The following is an 18,006-nucleotide window of genomic DNA, read 5'->3' as shown; positions in this document are numbered from 1 at the left end:
ACCCTCCTATTTGCTCTCTCTACTCCATGGACACACAATCACCTCCATCTGTAGCTCTGGCATGCCACAAAAACATGCTGCAGGGATAGGGCCTGCTCTTCTAACACAGTCCTAAAGAAGGTATTTAACCTTGTGGAACAAATGTATGGATAATGCCCTTCAAAGTATATATCAGAAATGGAGTATTCTAACACCCGTGAAGTTTATGTGTAGAAAAATGGTCTCAGTCTGACAAAGTAATTATCCTAACAAAGCTTGTGGACCTTGTTATCGATGTAGTGTAGTGTTAACCCCACTGAAAATAAATGTCACTTTTGTAATAAATAAAATTAATTTATTTTTGTGAGAAACAAATAGGATTTAGGATTTATTGTATGCTGTTACAGTGATACCCCTGATTTCATTCAAACCTCATATCTAGATCTATCACAATAAAAAGAATTAAAAAAAATAAAAATTAACAACTTGATGTAATTTATTTTAGGATGACATTAAACACGTTAAATCGTATATTATGTTGTAAAGAAACAAGTTATTGCAATAATAAAATGGCACTGTATACAAGATAATATTAATAGTAGTCACAATGACAGGCTTACCTATCCAAGAGTTGAATGAAACAACAAAATGTGATAACTTTTTGGCCACCCTTGAATCATCAAACTGTGACTTGTAAGAAATGTTTGGCTAAAATTCCAAAGCAGATACCCCTGAAGATTTTTTTGTACAACCTTGTCTTGTATTGCCTGAGCTGCATTGGATTACTGCCAACAGATTCAAACATATTCTTATATGTAGTCTGCACAGGCTGCACTGGACCTTGTATCTGCGGTAGGGTCCCATCATTGAAAGGCAACTCCGCCATCGTTCGTGTTTCTGTTTTGCTCTCCTTGTACTTCTTAAGGTGAATCTGAGACTTGGGGCTACCATAAACTGAAACTGATTCAACTACCTCCACACTGACTAGCAGAGGAAAGGAGATCTGGATGATAGTTTGGTGAATAAAAGTGAGTCATTGTCTCAGATGGGAGATGTTGATGCGTAGTTCAGCAGTATTGTGGCATTAAACTGATTCTCAGTAGTTGTGGTGTTTTATTGTATAAAGTGAGTTTAAAGCAGTTGTTTCAAACCCAGAGTCCTGGGACCAGAGGGTGGACATAGAACTGGTCAAATTGTGATCTCATCCTAACCTAGCAAGAGCTACATTAATATTACAACACTAATGAGGTGTTATCTAATGTAATGATCTGTAATATCAATCTGGAATGGCTCCCATCAATATTGTTTGGGAAGAGGAGGGACTCTCAGCAGACTTTTTTTGCGCTAAATGAACGTGTAACATCTTTCTGCCTTGTTAGTAACTATTAATATAAAGTTGTTGTCGGACCATATTGCTCCACGAGCAGAGTGTAAGTTATCAAGGGCTGAGCCAAACTTCACGTGGTTTTCTTCCTGCCTGGTGAGTGGATTGCTACTCCTCCTGTAATTACTGCATAAAGCCAATACACCCATGGTAAACCCCCGTCTGCTCGAGACTCCTGACTGAAGGGACGCTCTAGCGTTTAGCTTTAGTACCGACATAGCTTTTCTTAAATGGCAGAGGCACCATTTCCTCTTTCACCACTGTCCTTCGATACATATTCCCAGCGTCTTTGCAGCTTAGCTGCGTAAATATGAATTGGTCGAATAGTAAAATTTTGCCTTGTATGAGTCTCATTAAAATGCTAAATGTGGTTACCGCGGTCACTTGAGCCCTTTGTGATTGGTCATACCCCGGTATTGCATTATTGCAGTTACCGCAACGGCCCTAACTTGAAAGTACCAGCCGGGAGCCGTACAAGATGGATATTTGTGAGTTTGAAAACTCAAACATTGTGACAATGCACCTTGCAGCACAAGGTTAATCTAATCCTTATGACAATATGCTGTTTGCTGATATTGTGATTTATTGCTTCTTTTATTAATACAGCTCTGTGCTCAAACATTTTCCTCCTCCTCCTCTCTCCTATTGGTCAGTCTCTATAAGGCTTTGAGTGACTGACAGCTGAATGTAACCAATTACAATGAGCTGTGAACTTTTAGAAGAAAATGAGAACTTAATTTACCACTGTGAAAACATAATAAAAACATAATAAACTGTGATTGGCAAAAATTGTGATAAATGATAAATCATTCTGTTCTTATTTCCAGGCTGTATTCATTCGGATGAAGGGGTGAAGGCCTGAATTGGCTGTGCAGCTATTTACAAAACACACAACAATATTTTCAATTAGCCGGTAATTGGTCAAATAGTCTGAAACTTGAGTGTAGCTTCCACAAGGTGCGAAGGCCTTTTTTGGGGCCTACATCTTCTATTTTATATGTAAATGATAGTTGTGAAGTTTCAAACATGATGTAGTTTGTTTTATTTGCAGATGATACAATTTTTTTCTGTAATGCTCTTAGGATGTTATACTGCTCAAAGTATATATATATACTCTAACATTAGACCATTATTTTTAGTGCAGAAAAAAATCCATTCACATTATTAATAAAGCTGGATTTAAAGATCACACAAATGGACTTTTCATAAAGTCAGGCTTATTAAAACTTAAAAAACCCTCTAGAATTACAGACACCATTAGTTATGTTTAAAGCAAGAAACAGACCTTTGCCACAAGACATACAAAAACAATTTGTGTTTACGTCAGAGGATGAAAATCACAGAAGGAGATTTAATTTTAAGCATCAAGTGGCATGGACCACTCTTGAATAAATGTGCTTTTCTGTTAGAGGGGCAAAGCTGTAAAACTCTCTGAATAATCATGTAAAGGAATGTATAAAATGAAATATTTTAACCAATACCTAATGGAAAGTCTAGATGATTTATAAATGCCAACTATATATTAAGACTTATGTTCCACACAGGTGAGGGTGTGGGAAGAACAACAAATAATTTAATTCAAATGTAAATAAAGGGGCAGACTAACGTACATTTTTTTCATATCTGCTCCTTTCTAATAATGGAAATTCCTGCTATTATGTACATTTACATTACGTTTTCATTGTGCTACTGTACATTTTCATGAGGGGAACAAATCAAAAAATGAAAATGAAAAAAAACATAAAAATATATTAATGTTATGTCACATCACCTACTCACACATTTAGCTTACCTCGGTCGCGACTAAATGAGACTCAGAAAGGATCTGGCTCTTGGTTAAAAATGCTGCTCAGAATAAGAATATCATGTTGTGTTCATAATTGCACATAAGTGGAGCTGCTGCATGACAGTGTGATCTAATGTGAGTGAGGTGTGTCAGTAAAGCAGTGTGATGCACTGGATTATTCACTCATAACCAAAAAGTGCACTCATGAACCATTGTATAAATTAATGGTTGCATAACTGATATTAAAAGGGCTATATGTAATCACAAATTATAGGCCTTGTGCCCATATGTGTTTTCACCATGTAGCATTAAAGAGCATGTTGCCTTTCACTTCACATGCCGCCCACACACGCCCATTACTATCACACCGAATGGCATGTCTTTATACTTTTGAACTATTCCTTGCTCAGTCATAAGTCCAGTCGTGTGATTTGAAACACAACACCTCGTTTAATTGAATATTTGCTCTACCACTTACTTACACACGTGATCTTTTCCAGGCTAGTGATGTTTCTGTTAAAAAATGAACCAAGAACATGACCGATGTGCCTACTTGCAGACCACAGAGTGCATCAAATAGCTGTCCAATTGTGAGATGCTCCAGTAACAGCTGCATTTGTGTCTTTCAAATGCTGAAGAAATCACCTCTTGAATATCCTGAATATTATTGTATCTTTCGGAACAAAATCTATATAACTTCTTTTGCCTCAGAATTTAGTGTTTCACTTGTTGATTCTGTGTGCTGTTTTTCTGTAATCTTTGTTATAATGCTCTTTCTTTTTTTTACACATGAGCCGGCATCTTTAATTTGACACGCACAAATGGACTATGCGTTTCTACGATCGGTTAATTCGCCCTTCGGAAATTGTGTAAACAGATACAGTTCCAGACTATATATGTGTTATAAATATATGCCTGGGCTGGTCAGGCATTGCACAGTGGTAGACGCGGAGAAGCCCATTTACTCTTATTGACTTATTTGTTTTTTTACTTTGATTGTTATTGAAAAATCCACATTATTTAGCATATTGCATTTTCTTAATGGGAATTCCAAATTGATACAGTTCAGTGCAGCCTGGTCACCGAGGGACATATTGATGTGTTGGGCTGGTGTTAAGCTTTGAATGCTGGGATTAGATACATGCTACTGATCTAATACCCCACTAATACAAGGCTGTTGAACTATGCTGATCGCTTGACTCTTTCCCATACATTTGTGTAGTAACAACAAACTGTAATTGGCTTCAATTATGTGTGGTAAATAACCCAGTAGTACCTTGTGATATGTGGCCAGTATGTAGCTATTAAAGGAGATGTATTGGCTTAAATGAACATCTAACCATGTTTTTTTTCCCTTTATTGGCTTGCTTTTCTGATTGATTCATGAATGCTTGAGTATTTTTTTTTATTGTCCTGCATTTGAGGCTTGAGTGCAGAAAATGACTCATGTTTCTACCTATGACCTATTATCTCTTGCCAATGTTCTGTTACAGTTCTGAACAGGAAGTCTGTGGTTTCATTTCTATTATTGGGTTGTTTTAAATCAGCGGGTAATAATGAACAAAATGTTAAAGCATGAACATTGCATAATATGTCATTAAACACTTCTAGTTCTGCTTCATGCATTGTCCTTTTTATCTGTATAGAGGGCTGACGTTCAGTTTCCTCTGTCGCGTTTGGTTCTAGCTAGGCAGAATGTCTTGTGTATATCTGTTTTTGTTTGTTGCTGTTTATGTGAAGCACTTTGGACAGCTTAAGTTGTATTTGAAATGTGCTATATAAATAAAATTGAATGAAATCGACTTGGCACAGTTGCAATCAAGCAAAATATGACCTGGATTTTGGTGAAGGTGATCAGCGTGACCTCAAAATGTGAAGTCTGATCTGCATTTGACACTTAGTGAAAGAGCGCACTAAAGCTATTGTTGTAAGTTAGAAACCACAGTGCCATTTGGTTTCAATACTGCCTTGATTTTAGATCTGTGTTTACAGCTTGTATTGTTCAGTGTTGTGGAATTCTGGATGTTGTTTTCACTTTTCAAATGTTGTGTGACCCGAATGGCTCAAGAAAGCCACGATCGTTTTTATATCCAGGCAACGTTCCTGCAGTTTAGCTTTGACACTGGGCTTTCTGTTTGATGAAGCTCAACATAAAAAAAAAAAAAAAAAAAAAAAATTCCTTTACTTTTCCCCAATATTCAATAGTCTTAGTGATGTCAGATTTGAGCAGATATCAAAATGTTTAAATCTATAACAGTTCTTAAAAATAGAAGTGTCTGGAATGTAATATAATTTGGTGCACTATTATTGTATAAACGCACATCTGATATGTAAATAATCTTATACTCAAACTTGCAATTAAACATTTAAATAAAGTAATATCAGTCTCAGAGATTTGCTGTTGCGATTTGCTTTTAAAATTTCAATTTGATAGCAAGGCCCGTCACGATAATCACTTTTATCGACTTGGAATCAATATTTATCGTGTGTACTTTTTCTTGGAACTACCGTGACATTTTTTTTAATTTTTTTTTTACATAAGATTTAAGCCATAAAAGGTTGAATAAATCACTTCTATGACTCATTACAGATCCAAACAAACATCTAAAGTGTTTCATTCTGCTGTTTATTTATTGTCGCTCATGTTTTTTTTTTAATAGTATTGAATTGATTTAGAGTCGTTTTTGTGGTTTAAATCTGCTCTTGAGTTTTTGTGTCAGTTGCATAAATTAGTTATCATTTATCGTCTATATTTACTTCAGCGATATATTGAAATTCAAAATGTGCTATCGTGACAGGCCTATTGACTTGTGAGGTATTCATGAACTTGGGCAAGATTGAAGTACTTGTGTTATACATTTCAGAATATTGATCAGACTGTTTAATGCGCTGTCATTTTGCTCACAATTTTCCCACTTCTCTTGGGCGCTAGCTTCAACACTACCAAATTCCTACCCTTAAAAGCATTATTATTGTGACCCCAAGATTTAATCCACCCACACGGTCAGTTTATACCGGTTACGTCACAGTCCAGCGATTGTTCAAAAGTGCTGTTGATTTTATTTCTTCTTTTTGTGTATATTCCCCATTTTTGTTTAGACTTTCTTGACTAATTGCTGAAGAGCACAGTCCAGTAAGGAGACGTTGTTTTTTTTTGCACTGTTTACGCGTAGAAAAGAATTGCATGTGAATTAGTTTAGAGGAAATAATACCTTGTTGTGCAGAAGTTCTACTTTTGAAATGGCTGCATACATTATTCAACCAAACATTAAAAGTTGAGGGGAAAAAAAATAAACATTAACTGAAGAGGAAAAACAGGACAGTTAGCTTGTTTGGGTCTCCTAGAGTTAGCTTAGCAAAGTAGTACATCTATTTAGATTTTTCTACAATATCTTACTCAGCTTATTTTTTGTGCATTGAGTAGCTTTTTAAATTAGCTCTTTTAATACACTTGTATTTCATAAAAAAGACTAACACTTTTTTTTTGGTCTTGTGGGTGCTGTACATTTAAAATCCTCGTACAAGTTTTGGGACGGTGACAGACCAACTTTGGCCCATTTTCACTCACCAATTAGAGTCATTAGCCGCTAATGCTGCATGCTATCAGACACACACTGCTAATTATCTCGAGAATGATAAACCGGATTGCATAGGCACTGGTTGCATTTTGCTGAATTTGTTTACAAAAACTATCCAAAAATGTATAAAATGCAGTGGGACTGAGCATTTTAAACTCTCCAGACAAAAATTATGTTTTTGATGATGGAACAGTATTGTTTTTTTAGTTGGATATTTTGTATTGGACCCATAGTAGTTTTAAATATGTGATAAATACATAGACTGTATAAAGAAGTGGACTAAGTGAGTGTGCCATCACCCATAGGGTTCGACTCCAGTCAAATGAAGCTAATCAAGGCGAGCAGTTTTAGGGGTGAATTTGGAGGGGAGTTCCATTTCGCGTTTGAAAATCTGACCAGGGGTATCATGGCAACCAAAGAGCCAATCCGGAGCAAGGCTATTGAAGGTACCGCCATTTCCCATCTGCTAGTTTAGCAGGGAGTGGGCATTTAACAATGCTGTTAATCAAACCTGTTGCTAACGCTAGCGGGAGAGACCTCAAGAAAAGATGGCGTCTCATTGGTCTGTTATTAATGTTCATATTTTGATCTACAAGATATGAAATGAAATGACAAACCTGACAGCAGCAGTTACGGAAGGAGAAATTGAATTGGAGCCAGTGCCGAAGCACGTCCATGCTCACTTCCTATTTGGAATGCAGCGACTAGCGTGTTAGCTATGTCCATTTATACATACAGTCTATGGATAAATACCAGACATATTGCTTGTAAAAAAAAAACTAAACAAACTTAAACAGCTCTCTTATGTCTTTGATATAGGCCATAATTGTAGTGTGGATATATGTCAATTTTGTACAGTCAAGACGAGATAGTTCTATAAACTCCAGCTCCATTTATAGTCTTCTGAAATAATGAGCGTCAGATCACATTTAGCTGTTTTCTGGTGCATATGGCTGGTATTGTCAGTTTATGTTGTAGAGATGCATCAGACATACCTCTTCTTTGCCTCCAGCAGCCCAGGCCGGTAGCTTTGATGACACATCTGAGCTCATGAGCCAGCCTTACTTTTCTCTCTCTCTTTTTACATGAGATGCTAAAAATGGAAGGGAAAAATAAACCAAGGGGTAAAGTGCACTTCATCTGCAATGAGGAATTTCAGAGGTCCGGGGCTCTCAGTCGTCTCATTCTCTTCCAAGAACACTTCTCCTTCCTGTTTCACCTCTGGCATGCTGCCCAAAGTGCCCACAAACCACCGGGGCCAAGGCCGAAAATACACAGATGGTAATTTGCGCTACATTTCAATACGACTCGTCCACCATTATATATAGCCCTGCCGCCCGAACCCTGATCCTCCGCCAGAGTATCGGTTCACCTCGGATTCCAGTGAAAAGATGGCCGCTTTATGTTTGTTCCGGACTCTAGTGAAGCTTGATGGAAAAAGGACGGCAAACCTGAACTGATAGATAAGACACAACCAGTATGATGGATCACACCTGTTTGTTTAAAGGCATTGTATCTGCCTTAAGAACATAAACAACAGAACTAGCTCATTTTAAACAGTTTGAAGTGGTCCAGGTGTATTGCTCACTTAACTAATGCATTCAAATCATGCTAATGATTCACTGTGATGAGTTTATAAGTGCTTTTCACAACTTTCAGTGACCAGAGTTTTAGCGTCACAGTAAAGCTAGCAACAACTAGGATGACAACTACGCATTTTGTGATTATTGGACAATTAAACTCTTTATAATTAGATTCAGACAGTACACAGCTGACTTATTTTGACCACTGGAGGTGCAATATATCTGTATGGGGACAAAAAAGTTTGCTCAAATAATGGTAAAAAATTGGTTATACCCTTAAAAAGAAATTGGAAATGTGGGCTATATGATAACATTCTCTATGACTTTGCCTGATAAAAAAAAAAAAAAAGGATATATATATATATATATATATTTTTTTTTTTACCCCCGGTATTCAAAAGTTGCTATCACTATGTATTCTAGTATATTGCTAAATAAGATTAAGCTGTAAGCCATAATTGGTTATGTGCAAAGTCATTTCTGATACTTACAAATACTGAGTCAAATTTAGAATTTTTTACTGATTTGATAAGTTGATGTAGTAATTATTAGCGTTCATGATGGCTTGGATGAACCAGTCAGATGGTCTCAAGAAATCACCAAAGTTTCAGGCCTCCAGATGCAAAGTGTTGAGCGGGGTCAATGTGGATGACTGCATGTTGCGCACTCTCCTAAATGTAATGTGTAGGGGAAGTTCACACTTATTCATACCAGTATTGTGCCTTGGTGCTCACAAACATTCATTGTTACACAGGCTGTCTTGTTTAATCAACTTTGTAATGAAAATTAAGTAGCGAAAAACTTGACACAAACCACAAGAATGAGAGCAATGCAGCAGACTGATGGTGGCATGAATATGTTTGAAGAAGGGAGTTCATGCTGGCTCGCTCCCACGTGTCCAGCTGGATGTATTCAGAGCATCTGTGTTCTATTTAGTTTTATTGTTCGTCGCTGCATTTCCAGTTCGCTAGACAGACGCAAGAGGTAAAGGGATAGAAAAGAGCATGTGGGTGTGAAGAAGATTATGGAAAAGAGAAGCCAAAAGATCCTGATCCAGTGTGTCCCAATTAATGGAATTACCTGCCTCCTCGAGTGTACAGTTAGTCATTTGCAGAGACGTGAGCGCGCCGGCCCAGCTCCCACCATATTGTCCGGCGCGAGCTAATAAGCCAGCCCTGACCGCCGGCCGTGCTCATTAGCATAGCCCGCGGCTGTGGCAACCCCCACCAGGGTTCGGCCGGACACTTAATTACCACCGCAGCTCCTTGTGCACTACATCCACGCTCTCTCTCCTCCTTCCTGTGTCCTCACCCCATGGCCTCCCTCCTTAACCCGGGCCTGTAGACGCACACCGCTCTGACCACCTCCTCCTCACAGCCCGAGCAGCAAAAGACACGCCGAACACTAATCATTGCCGTGATGGCTTTAGTCTGCGACACTCTTTTTATGTCGCCTCACTTTTTCTGCCTTAGCACTGGGCGATCGGCGTGTTTTAGTGATTGTCTGACCTGCACTGGCGCTCTCTATTTGGCGCGCGCTCCCCTCCTCTTCCTCTCTCTCATTGCTATATTAGCTCATGGCCATGACTCTCCCTTTGACATCGGCGCAGTATTGATGCACCTCCGTCCCGGCCTTAATCGGCTAATGGCTTCCTCTCCTTTCCCGCCCAGCCAAGCCCCCCTCCTAACCATCCCTCTATCTGTCCCTTCCTTCCTTGACTGTCTCCCCTCACCCCTCCGCTCCCGCCCCTGCTCCGGCCTAGGGTCAGCGAGGCCAATTTTCATGCCTGGCTAAGTCACAGAATAGCTTTGTGTGTGCGTTTGGAGAGTGAGGCGGAAAGAGGGAATATGGGAGTCAGCAGCCCAGCACAAGTCATGTGCTGAGTGACCCTGTGACCTACCTTTACTCCGGTCCCTCTCCCTTCTCTCCTTTCTCTAACCTGCTCCGTTCCACCTCTGATGACGTTAGCCAAAAATCTGGATCTGGCTTCAGCTTTAGCACGGCCATAAGTCAGTCTACGCTGTTGTGCCAAGTTCACAAATAAGAGATGAGAGTGAGGTAAAACAAAAAGCAAGTCCAGTTTCTCTCCACTGCCATGTGACTATTTTTAGCATTACCTGCATATTCTGATTAAAGCTACACACTGGATGCAACTCTGCTGTAGAATCCACAAAGACAAGACTTAAGTAGTAAGTGTACTAAGTGTGATTGCTTCTTTTAGCCTTGTGAGTTAGTCAGGGGTAACACTGTAATATATTAAGTTCAAAATAAGTATGTGCAGTGTTTGTTAATGTGTCTGTTTAGCCTACTGGTTCTGTTTGTCAGTGATTCCAGCTGTGCTATGCTACAATATCTTTAGTCAATCTAGTACACCTGTGCCCATGCAAAGTATAGTGTATAACTGCTTTCTATGGAGATTCATTTATCCATTTCTCAAGGCTACAGCATTACTTGTTGTCCACTCATAATTTATGAAGCAGATTGAGCCTTACACTTTGAAGTTCAGTTCATAACCTAGGGGTAAAACTAGTTGGCTATAACTTTTATTAAAAAAAAAATAATAATAAATATAAATATAAATATAAATATATATATATATATATATATATATACACAAACACACAAACATTTATGATCTAAATAATTACCACCAAAATCCAACCAGTCCACCCCATTCATGTACTCTTTCCCAGAGGCCTGAAATGGTGCTACCACAGGTCACAGTTAAATCTAAAGATTATAGTGCTGACTGTGGTATCTTTCACAGTGTGTAGAGTTTAAATCTGTAGTTTAAAATTCAGTACCAAAGTGCTGAAGGTTCTGTGTTTCAAATGGGATGGCATGTTCATAAATGTGTTGTAAATACAGCATCTTACCTTGTCTTTGTTTTGAGTTGGCTATATAGTACTTTTTTTTAATTCAGTAGGAGCGCATGTTACATCCAGCACCTGTAAGTTGACAAAATGTTCATTTTGTAAACAGTGCATGGTGACATACATCTTTGTACCCCAGGGAGAAAAGGCTGCACCAGTGAATCACTGGTGTATGAGTGATAACGGATCCAGACTGCTGAGCACCCTGCAGCTGTTTGTCTCAACATGCAAGTCATCCCCACCATTACACCGCTAAATGGTTCCCCTTCAGTGGCAGCCGCTGGTCGCATGTTCATGCCTCTATCCCTCGGAGTGGAGAGGGGGGCTGTGTAAGTGTCGCAGAGCCCCCACTGTACCAGAGGCAAAGAGGCACAATGTGTGTCCATATGATACAGTCAAGGAGTGACTTTTGAATGAACTGTCTTCAGTGCTTGCACATGAGCTTATCTTAAGCACCACTCATGAGTACAGCCTGCATGAAGGTCTTTTAGAGTTTGGTCTTGAGACCATGACCTTGGGAAATGTCATTGTGCCACAAGGGCATCAGAGACTGGTGTAGTGTTCTATAACCGAGAGGTTCAGCAGGGAACTTAGGACACAGCAGAGTTCCACCTCAAACCTGAGACCTCAGGTCAGAAATCTAGTGATTTCCCTCTAACCACATTAGTGCCATTAGTGGCTCTTGCTGCTTTTCGCATGTCACATGGAAATGGGTCAGGCCCTGCCCTGCATGACTCACAGGCCCAGCCCCTACCCTCTCTGCTCAGGGCTCTTAAACCTGCACAGGTACCAAAGTGGCTGGCACAACATGCCAAAAACATACAGTAATTAATAGTGGTGTTGACGTGACATGACCTGCGATATGTTCACTTTGTCTGCTTCTTCTACATACAGTTTTGCATAGGACCAGGCCAAGTATACTTCTCATTTTACATAGCATAATTACTTTTCCTGACTGCTTTTTTGCCACAAGAAGCCCCTGTCCAGTGCTGCTGTCAGGTGTGCTGTACACAGTGGCTTGGCTCTGCAGTCGGCAGCTCTCATGTAGCTCTGACTGACGCTCTGTGTGATGTGTGTGATATCTGCTGCAGCAGGAGAGGAGCTCTCATACTGTCTGTGATTGTGGTCACCTTGTGGACCATGGTGAGGCACGCTGGCCAGATGTCAGCTAACTGTAATGATCCCAACAGGTTGCTGGGCAAGGTTGCTTAGCAACCACTCGGCCCTGGCCTGTAAACAGAGCGCGACCCACCAGGCCTCTGTCAGGGTCACAAAGGGTGTGCACAGCCTTGGTGTGTGTATTCACACACTGTACTGAAGTGCAAAAAGTTATTATGTTATTTAGTTTTTAGTTGTTATTGTTGTTTTCAACTTGTATGCATGCCCACTTTTCTCAGAATTTTCAGCCAACTCTCATTTATCTGATCTTTTTGTGAGGTTGTGTACTGTAAGCCACAGAGAGAGAGGAAAAAAGACAGTTTTGACATTTTGTTTTGCCCAGTGTTGGTCCTTTTGACATATTCTTATGGAGGTTGGTTAATATGTATCAGGAATATTCACTTTTCTTTGTTCGCCCTTGTCTGGCAAGCTGTAATGTTTTGCTTATGAATATTGATACATGAAGTGTATATTAATGACCCTTGGTGACCTTAACCCTATCCTTATTGGCTCCCCGGTGGTATCCGCAGGCTCATGAATATTAATCTAGTTCTGTAACCTCCATTACCCTAATCTTTGCTGTCTAGCCTCCCAGAAGGACCCGTTGTCATAGTAACCCCTTTACTAGGCTCTTCCAGACCAAGGGTGGGAAAAATATATTTTAAAAAGACAGAAAATCTAAATTACTTCAACATGGATGCACTATGTAAATAACAAGGAAATGGTTCTAGTAACACTGTGGTCTTGTGCTCTTAGGCTCATATCAGGGTTGTATCAGTGTCTTCTGTCTAGGGGACCTCCACCAGTTACAGATAACTAAATTTCCAAGTATCATGCAATCAATCTCTCCTGTGCTGTGGGCACATTTTTGCTGCTAATCTAAGTTAGCAGTCAAGTTTCAAAAAGAAAGTAAAAGTAGTAACTGTGTTGTCTGTCTCTTTGGTTGCAGATTTGGACGGTCATGAAGAGGGAGGGCCGGACAATGGTCCCGTGGAGGAGGAGGGCTGGTTTGGGAATGCCTCTGATACGCGCTCTGAGTCATCGTATGGAGACACTCAGGACGAGTTGCTGTGTGCCCGGGGCTCCTCTCCAGAGGAGGGGCCTGGAGCCAGTGCTGGCTCCACAGACCACGACACCTGCGGAGCTGACAGCTCTCTGGGTAGCTCCACACCCGTGCACCGTGCCTCTCTGGAGCTGTTGGGGCTGGACGGAGGGGTGTTCTCAGCCCAGGACACTCTGTCGTCGGTGGTGTCGTCACTGTACGGGGAGGCGGCATCTCGAGCCCTGGGCAAACCCCTCAGCAGTAACCTTCGACGCCTCCTAGAGGCAGGCTCACTCAAACTGGACTCTGCTGACCTACTGGGACGCACCTCTCGAGGGGAATCTCCTCCTATAGGCCTCGCCCCACCCCTCACCTTGTCCCCATCCTCACACCACGCTCAGCAGCTAAGTGCTCTTGCCCGAAAACTTGCAAATAACAACAGTGGCTCAGCGTCGCCAGCCTCCTTGGCACCCTCAGTTACCAACATCAAGCAGGAGCCCTTGGACCCTTTTAACTCCCCCAGCAATGGCAGTGGCTTTGTTTGGGCAGGGGTCACAGATAAGTGGCCCCCAGCCAGCTGCTCTACACCCTGTGGCTCCAGCCTGTCTCCGGACTCTGCCATACAGAAGCTCAAAGCAGCAGCCAATGCTGTTCTGCAGGACAAGAGCGCAGTGGCCTCCTCCACCTCCTCCTCCTCTTCATCCACCTCCTCTATAGTGCCCGCTCTGGGGAACGCGGGGAGAACAGATGACATGGTACGCTTCGATGCCTTCAACTCTCCCTTCAGCCCACAGTCGGCCAGCTCCACTCTCGCCGCACTTTCCAAGAAAGTCAGCGAGCGAAACCAGGCCTCCACGACCAGTGCTGCCTCTGACCACCAGTCCCCAGCCAGCTCCTTCCTCTCTCTGGTGTCCATGACCTCCTCTGCTGCCTTGCTCAAAGAGGTGGCAGCCAGAGCAGCGGGAAACCTGCTCGCAGAGAAGAAGGATGGCTCCCCCTTAAGCACGTCCACGGTCCTCCAAGAGGACGTCAAACCTCTGCTGGAGAAGAACCAGAAGGCACCTACGCCCACTACACCCACCCAAGGCCTCGAGCTGCTACTGCCCTCCACCCCGAAGGGCAGGGCCAAGCCCAACAGCCAAGCAGGTAATGTAGTCATACCGTATACAGACAACAGCTGTGCACACATTCACACACATGCCTGAGTGCTGCAAACACTTCGAGAAGAACAGGAAGTCTTTATGTAATAGAAATACACATCACATTGAAAATGGTTGAATTTATTAATTTGGGATGACATGGTTCACTCCGCTACTCAACACTGCACTTGACACAATCTCATTCGACACAGTTTTTCAGGCTCTACCAGGTATCACTTTTTAAATTCATCATCCATGCTGTTGTTGAAGGAGTCGCAGTGTGTCTATAATAACTGTATTAAAGCCTGGTCCTAATCAAATTGCCGCAGAATCCTTTTTGCTTATACTACAGAAACAGGGGCAGATTTACTTGTCACCACAAAAAGCGAAGCATTCAGGACTTCCATGACATGTTTTCTCCAGTTTGTAATGGCTTCCTTCTCACCTCAGCGGCACTGAAGTGAAAGTAGTGTAGCATCAGCTTAACTGTCAGCCGAGCATTGAGAGGCACAGCTGAGAGAAAACAGCCCTGGCTGGCCTTGTAGTCTGGGAAATGGTCTGCGGGCTCCACGGGGGGTTCCGCCTGAGACCTCGCTGCCTTCCCAGACCAGCTCGTTTGTGCCGGGACGTGCGCGCTGCCAAAAGGGGGCCGTCAGTGTGCGCTCGGCTCAGCAGGGAGCCCTGGAGTCCATATCCATCTCGGCAGCCTCCTCCTGGCTCCGACCCCCGCCAACCGGAGCCCTGTGCACTGATCAGCAGCGCAGACTTAAGGCCAAACACATCATACTTTCCGCTGACTGGATACAGATGCGTGGCCACTCTCTCCTTCTCTCTCTCTGTGCCTCGCTCCTACACATTCAGCCTGTTTGCTCAACAAATGGCCACGCAAGCTCGGCTGGAAGTGTGTGAGCAGATATATGACCCTAGCACAAATGTACAGTCTGTGCTTGGTAGAAATTCCAATGCTCACTCATGTAGCTATTGGATGCATTTTAGTTTCATCACCTTTTGTCTATTCCTGATCATGTAAATAAGCTGAGTTCTCTGTAAAGGTTACAGAGTCAAAGTGCATCTTTTTTTCATAACCTGGTGGGAACAAATCACGCATACAGAAATTCCTGGTAACTTGATTTTCATTAAAGTTTAATGGAAATGGCTAAACTGACAGAGCCCCTGTTGTGTTCACATGTTCATTTTAATACACTTATCTTCATATGCTGCTGGATGGTGTAGTGGTTGGTCACAGTGCACATGCAAGTCAACATACAGCACTTTGTGAGTTCAGTCCTGTCTTATCACATCAACTCTTCTGTCTATAAATGGTTAAAGTGGAATTAAACACTGAATCTACTAAACTGTGTATGGTGTTTTAAATAGTATTATCTTCTGTTCCTAGAATTGTTTTGGGTAATATTAGTGCAAACTAGGTACATTTGCAGCTTTCTGCTCAAAAGTGCCTAAATCCATGTGTGTGCTGCCTTCATTGACTTCTGCAATTTCCAGTAGTTGGTGACATCACACAGGACTGTCCTGATTGCAGCCAGGGGTTTCTGATTACAAACACCTCGCTGCATGGGCGGAGTTTGAAGTGTGGCTACCTGTAAAACCAATTACACTGCTTCTCATAACCCCAAACCTCGCCCCTCCTACCCTCTCACTCTTTTCTTTAGTCTGTAGTCCACAGGCACTGCCCAGTTTAACAGCTGTATTTCAAATGTGGTTGTGGGTGAAGTTTATTGTTTGTTTAGTCTCACTTTAAATACATTTTTAAAAAAAGCACATGTTACCATATTGTAATAATTTACATTTTAACTTTTATCAGTGTAATGTTGGCTCTTATATGGTTCTTTCAAAGCACTAGAGTCACTGGATGTCTTCCTTGAGCTCCGAGCACTTTCAGACTGAGCTGTGAACATACAGTGTGACATGTGTAACCACTGCAGCAGTGCACACTAACATCTCCTCTGCACACTCTGAACGCGCCGCCTCTGTCTAAGTAGCCTTTAGGGAGAACAGAATGTTTTCCCAGAGATGGATGGGCACTTTTCAGGGATTGTGTCGCAACCTCGCCAAATCTAAAATGGCTGGATCAAATTGACTCCAGACAGATGAGGCAGTCGATGTAATATTGTGTGATCTGCATGCTAAAAAGGGGCTCGGCTGTAACCCGCGAGCCGTCAAGGTCGAGCGGCGCTGTAAAAAGCCAGGTAGTTGTTTGGTCGCCAGACTGAAAAATGTGACCTTGATTATTGACTGTCATGTGTTGTTTTATTGTCGTCCCTCAGCGGCCCCACTATAAACCGCCTTCACTACTGCAGTCTGCATAGTTATGGAGGTATGCTAGCATGAAGCAGAGGCGCTAATAATTAGGTTAAAGCACAGCACTCAGTCTCCTGCTTGTGTCCGCTTCACTCCCCAACTCGGTGCAAGTCGTTTTCGCATTGTGATCCCGGCGCTGCTCTGAGAGGTTGGGCCGCAGATGGCGCTTTATTGTTGCAAATAGGCAGTCTCGAGGTTTTACACCTCAGGTCAATGAATGGCTGAGCACAGTAATTTCACCAAACACTGATTACCAGATGTTTTTCAAGGAACGGCGCTAGAATACTTATGAAGCCATCCTGACAGGCCCGGGTAGAATTTGTAATGCAATCATGCCTCTTTCTAATAAGACCAATTAAACAGTAATGGATGCCGGATATGAAGCCAACAACAATAATCGAGATACTAAAACATGTTGGAGCCTTCACTTCCATTGTTTCATTGCTTGCAGCTGGTAATTCCCCTGATAACTCCACTATTAGATGTGCACAAGTTGGCTCACACACATCTGAGACAGCCCTGAGTTACTTCAGAACAGATCTGAAGGGCTGATTTTTTTTTTCCAGCAAAAAGGTGTATTTGAGAAAAATAACAGATTGTACCATGTGCTATAAAAGTGATGAGAGGTTTCTGACACTCCTCAAATGCTTTCTCCCTGTCATAACTCTGACCTCCGCTCCTCTCCAAGGCTCTCCGGAGGATGGTGGCAAACCGTTCCAGTGTCCGGTGTGTGGACTGGTCATCAAGCGCAAGAGCTACTGGAAGAGACACATGGTTATCCACACAGGCTTGAAAAGCCACCAGTGTCCCCTGTGCCCCTTCCGCTGCGCTCGCAAAGACAATCTCAAGTCCCACATGAAGGTGAGACGGACACACCATTAGCTGCAAGTCATGGAGGAAATGTCTCTTCTGATTACATTGTTACATTGTCCGCTTTACTACTGGTGTCTCATTTAACATGGTTTGGGTTTGTTACCCATCTAACATTTAGCTTTGTCTCGATATACTGTGCATTTATATATATATGCTTTACATAATTTAGATGTAATATTTTCAAAATGTTCACATGAGATATGTTGGAGCGGTTACTGAGAATAAGGGCTTTGTTTGCTTTACTTCCTTGTTGAGGAATGAGGAAGTGTGCCATTTGGATCATTGTAAGTGA

At 41.9% G+C, this 18,006-nt stretch overlaps 1 protein-coding gene across 2 annotated transcripts in view; it reads left to right on the top strand.

Annotated features, from left to right (window-relative positions):
• Positions 1–18,006, top strand: part of znf827 (zinc finger protein 827) — a 98,141-nt gene that overhangs the window by 11,675 nt on the left and 68,460 nt on the right. For both annotated transcript variants that reach the window (XM_033967739.2, XM_033967731.2), the window contains exons 2-3: positions 13,291–14,529; positions 17,530–17,702. In XM_033967739.2, coding sequence (XP_033823630.1) covers positions 13,291–14,529; positions 17,530–17,702 — 1,412 coding nt within the window. The remainder of the gene's footprint in view (positions 1–13,290; positions 14,530–17,529; positions 17,703–18,006) is intronic.

The sequence above is a fragment of the Periophthalmus magnuspinnatus genome, chromosome 1, assembly GCF_009829125.3.
Source record: "Periophthalmus magnuspinnatus isolate fPerMag1 chromosome 1, fPerMag1.2.pri, whole genome shotgun sequence".
NCBI lineage: Eukaryota > Metazoa > Chordata > Actinopteri > Gobiiformes > Gobiidae > Periophthalmus > Periophthalmus magnuspinnatus.
The sequence above is the reverse complement of the archived record's forward strand: the minus strand, read 5'-3'. Positions and strand labels throughout refer to the sequence as shown.